At 36.3% G+C, this 4,928-nt stretch overlaps 1 protein-coding gene across 1 annotated transcript; it reads right to left on the bottom strand.

Moving 5' to 3' along the window:
* Nucleotides 1–520: 520 nt before the first annotated feature.
* On the bottom strand, nucleotides 521–4,928 carry LOC114163789 (superoxide dismutase [Mn], mitochondrial-like). The gene is made up of 6 exons (XM_028048111.1): nucleotides 4,503–4,928; nucleotides 3,764–3,810; nucleotides 3,553–3,678; nucleotides 3,380–3,436; nucleotides 2,086–2,163; nucleotides 521–920 (listed from the first exon to the last, which is right to left on the bottom strand). Exons 1-6 carry the CDS (start codon nucleotides 4,819–4,821, stop codon nucleotides 828–830), a joined length of 720 nt encoding a protein of 239 aa, XP_027903912.1. The 5' UTR covers nucleotides 4,822–4,928; the 3' UTR covers nucleotides 521–827.

Below are 4,928 nucleotides of genomic sequence, written 5' to 3'. Positions count from 1 at the left end.
AGGGGGACTGAAAAACATTATTGGAATTAAAGAAAGTTGAAGATGATAAACCAAAAAGATATCCAAGCGAAGTTTGAAAGTGAAAAACACTCCTATTGGAAAGACAATTACAGTGATAGTTAACTGAAATTGAAAGCTGAAGCTTAGATTACGGTGGAGGAGGCAGTTGAAACGACCAAACGATGTTCGAAAACTACAAGAACAAGTATTCAAAATCTAAATCAGAGGATGTTATTCAAGCTCTCAATAAACAGAGCTTCGACAACACTATTTTAAGTTGCAATAAAAATAGAGTTTAAATTAACAGAAGAATTCAACGAATAAAAAGCTTAGGACTAACGTGCAAGAAGTTTTCTTTCAGAGGCTTTATCGGTCCTCTTCCATATATGTTAGGGACCTCTTTGATACTTCACTCCTGTCTCAATGCTTTGGAATAATTTATTTTAAAAAATGATCATTTTATATCCTAAGTCTAAACATTTTAAAAAAAAAAAATTTCTAATGAATAATCGCAACTAAATAACAACTCCCACTTGTTCATCCAACAAATAATACGGGGCTTGGATTTCATAATTATACTACTTATTCGAGAAAAAGGATCACACCCTAGAAGCAAAAAATATACATCGACGGACACAAATAGCATCTTAACAGAGCATCAGAAAACCATAAGACATGAGCAATGCATCCATAAATGCTCGAGGTTCTTTGTCACAACTGTATAAAAAGTTAGTGTTATCTTCTACATCACATCATTTTATTCCACTTTTCTCACCTTGCTGGAAATCTGTCATCTCAGGTACACCATATAAAGCAGCACTTTCAGACTAAGAGCTCTCTTTCTCATACACATCATTGGCATATTTCCAATTAATAACTTTCCAAATGTTCTTCAGATAATCTGGTCTAACATTCTTGTACTGCATTAAGAAAAACAAGCATACATCAGAATTACTTTTAACAAAGGATATGCATCTAGGAATCTGGGAAAGCGTGTTACCTTTTCCTCCTGATTGCCAAATAATAGCACGATAAAAGTTTCAATTTCAACATATTGTATGCGACGAAAAATTAATTTATTTCTAAACTTGTGAGTATGTGAATATTCTATTCTACGGAGGGTGTGTGGATTCGAATTCCTAACTAACATAAAGGACGAAAAATGAATATTCCATTATAAGGTGTGACTTTACATGAATTCTTGAATTATACGCTTCACTAAGCTTTTGTTTTACTTTGATAATAAAAGATAAAAAAAAATGGCTATGCTATATGTCTTCCTTTGCTAATTTGTTCAAATGAATGTTTCGTCATACCTTTACATTTCTGTTAATTATTGGACGGAATTTTAGGAAGACGGGCTTTATTTGGACGGCTGAAAAACTACTAGGACTTTGCTTCAAGAAAATAAATATGAGCAATTACATAAGTAAAACATAGTGACTAAAAGTATACAAAGCTTCCAATTTCAGAACCTAGCTCAAGAACGGGGGAGGATTACCCAATTCTTATAAGGACTATTTTGGCCCTATCCCTAATCAATCTGAGATATCTTAACTGCAGCTAATTATAAACTTCTGAGACTTAGGAGAAAGCTATGGCATCATTTCCTGCTTGTCTCTATGATTAGTTTATGTTCATGCTAAATTCAAATTTTGATTCACTAAAACCAATCAGTAATATCAACTACAAAATGCAAACTATAGAAGCTATAGAAGAACGTTCGAAGGTCAAATTTCAGGATGAAAATAAGTCAGGATAATAACTATGTTAGGAAACCAATTATTTGTAATTGGCATTTTATTAAGATAAAAGTGTTAGGATGAAATAAGCTCTAAAAAAGTGTTTCAAAATCGTGATAGAAATAACTCAATTCTATTTTAACTGAACAGATCTTATTTTGAAATTCCATTTGGAAACCAAAAATCAAATTTTGCAACCACCCAAACAGACCCTAAATTTGACAGCCCAATATTTCTTTGCATCTCATAAGTCTTAACCACCAAACTGAAAATATAAACAGGATTCAAATAACAATATTACAGCAACCACGCTGTCACTAGTGGATCATCAAGTCAATTTTACCTGTAAGTAGTACGCATGCTCCCAAACATCAATACCAAGCAAAGGAATCAAATTTGGTGCCTTGGTAACCAGTGGGTCCTGCAAATAAAATGTTCAAAATTACATATGAGAATCAACAGACATATGCTCAGAGCATAAACATAGTTCACTAAAGCTAAAAAAATGAGTACGAGGATTGAGAAAAGACGAAAAACTCTAACTAGTTCCTTCTCTTTTCTATAGTTTGCATTATAGCAAATTTATATATCCTGAACACCAAAACATTTGAAGTCCTCCAGATTCCAACAATGTCACTCTATTTTAATTGGGTCCCTACACTTTTTTGTTAATTTAGAATTGAGTCCTGGCTATTTTAAAGTGTTGTAAGCAGGTCTCTGTAATAATTAATTGCTATAACTTCATTAAAACTGAACTGACATTACTGAAACTTGTCTTACCAGATCTAGAGAAAAGGAACACAGGCCAAATAGTTTCTGCACCCTTCAACTATAAGGCAGCCATTGATTCAGAGGCAGCGAGATTAAATAGAGCTAGAGAGAAAAAGTTCACCTGAGGTCTGTTGGTGTTTGGAGGTTGGGTATAGTCTAATAAAGTGAAAGAAGCAGTTCGATAGCCAGATCAGAAAAGAATAAAATGGATGACAGAGAGAATCAAAAGTTCAACGAGATAAATTGGGGAAAAATTGATAAGATATGCTGGCAGGTGGCTGCAGGTCCTCCCGTGGTCAGACTTAAAGCTAAAAAAAAAGTGAGAACTTGAGAGGTTGCTCTGTCTCAGCAATGACAACGAGAGAAAATGAACATGAAAAAGAGATTAAAAACGAAAGGAAGGACAAATAAACACAGTTGGTTTACACAGGCAAGATGTTCTTTACCTAGAGATATAAGAATTTATGAAGGTATGTAAAGACTTGACTATAAATTTAATACAACGACTGTGATGACTCTAGCAATTTATACCTAGAAATAAACTTGAAGTCTAAAAAGTCAAACGCAGATTACAAAGCCATATTACAATAGGTATTGTTTGGTAAAGTATTTCATTGACTGTTGAATCTCATGGATTTAACATAAGGAATATAGACTATTCGAAATTGTAATATCAAGTAAAAGATCTTGGATGGTGTGACAACTACAAGTGATGCCAAAGAAATACAAAAAGGCAGAATTGGAGGCCAGACCAAAAGACTACTTTCATTTATTTTCTTTTGTAATATGTTACGGCTGATCTATGAAGCCTCTTGGGATCATGTAGAAAATGAGGAGGGGCATTGAAGGTGGAAGGGTCAGTTTACCTGGTTGGCAGTGGTTTCAACTACAAGCCTCTTCAACTCTTTGTCCAGACCAAGCCACTGGCAAGGCAGTAGAGAATAAGCAAAAGGAAGCAACATTTCAAACAATGACCAAGACATTAAGCTTATGCAAGGAAAGAAAATATTCTGGGAATTTCAGAATCTGATCAACTCACCACCCAACCAGACCCCTGCAATGCTGCACCTTCTGCATTAACTTTTTGTATCAATGCTTCAAAAGAGCCAAAATGCGTGTCAATAGCCCATCCCAGTGAACCCTTGGGTGGCTCACCACCTCCTTCCTGCACAAGGGGAGAAGTTTTATTAGGTAAAAGAACACCAAAGACAAAATAATTTCCAAAAAACAGGATCAAGATACAAACTTACACGAACAGGAGCTAGATTTTTCCAGAAAATAGAATGGTTGATATGACCTGCAAGAAATGATCCTTAGTTGTACATGAACCGAATTGGATAACTTTAAAAACAATATTAGATAAGATATATCCTGCCTCCATCACTCAAAAGTTTGTTTGGTTCATTTTGAAACCAGTCATAATTTCTCACACAGAGTAAAATATGAATAACAAAAACAAAAAGTCCAGATTACACTGCAGTTATGCAGCCACTGTTCATTCTCATCAACCAATCCATGTTAGTATAGATGCTACACACTAACCACTCCCTTCGGTTTCCAAGCAGAATGACAACAATAAAATTATGGGAAACACACACAAGCACTCAAAGATCCATGTTACACAACTACTGCATTTGAGTAAAATAAAAATTGTGTTCGTTCGAGTACGATACAAACGGATTGGTCGTATTTTTAAGCATCTGTGCATCAATGCCTAGGATACAATACAGTATGTTACTTTCACTAAGTACTACCATAATCACAGCGACCCATAAGCAAATCCGCACTCCCCGCCTCTATTTTACACCAGACTTATAACATCAACAAAGGCCAATTAACTTATCATCCACAACACAACAAACTAAATAATCCACTATCACCTATTCACGACTCGATATTAATTCAATCAACAAATCACGAGTTGCCGTAATTCATCATTCGATAAACCAAAATTAAAAGAAGAAAAACGTAAAAAGAAGGGAAGCAGACCTCCGCCATTGAACTTGATGGCGGCCTGGAGCTTAACGACGGCAGAGGAATCGGCCTTGGCAACGGCATCTTGGAGCTGCTCAAGAGCCTTGTTGTAGTTGGTGATGTAAGTCTGATGGTGCTTCTGGTGGTGGAGCTGCATGATTTCGCCGCTGATGGCTGGCTCCAGTGCGCCATAGTCGTATTCCAGATCAGGTAACGTGTACACATGCAAACCGCGGGAATGAGTAGCCACCGCTGCGCCTACTCCGAGAGGCCTCGCGTCTTTGCGGAGCACCGATGCTAGGGTTTTCCTGGTCAATAGGGCTCGCGCAGCCATCGGGAAAGATATGGAGACGCTTCTGCGACACACCTAAGTGGAGGAGATTCGGTGACAGCAAGTAGATGGATTTATAGATCAAATATTTTGTCACCAATGCCAACTAC

Source organism: Vigna unguiculata, chromosome 9 (genome assembly GCF_004118075.2).
Source record: "Vigna unguiculata cultivar IT97K-499-35 chromosome 9, ASM411807v1, whole genome shotgun sequence".
Classification (NCBI taxonomy): Eukaryota; Viridiplantae; Streptophyta; class Magnoliopsida; order Fabales; family Fabaceae; genus Vigna; species Vigna unguiculata.
The sequence above is the reverse complement of the archived record's forward strand: the minus strand, read 5'-3'. Positions and strand labels throughout refer to the sequence as shown.

Bases quoted from the DNA above. Each gene is read 5' to 3' on its own strand.
- LOC114163789 (XM_028048111.1), bottom strand. From the start codon at position 4,821: ATGGCTGCGCGAGCCCTATTGACCAGGAAAACCCTAGCATCGGTGCTC. The intron at 3,679-3,763 runs GTAAGTTTGTAT...CCCCTTGTGCAG, and splicing joins AAAATCTAGCTCCTGTTCGT to GAAGGAGGTGGTGAGCCACC. The intron at 2,164-3,379 runs GTAAACTGACCC...TTTTATTTGCAG, and splicing joins TTGAAACCACTGCCAACCAG to GACCCACTGGTTACCAAGGC.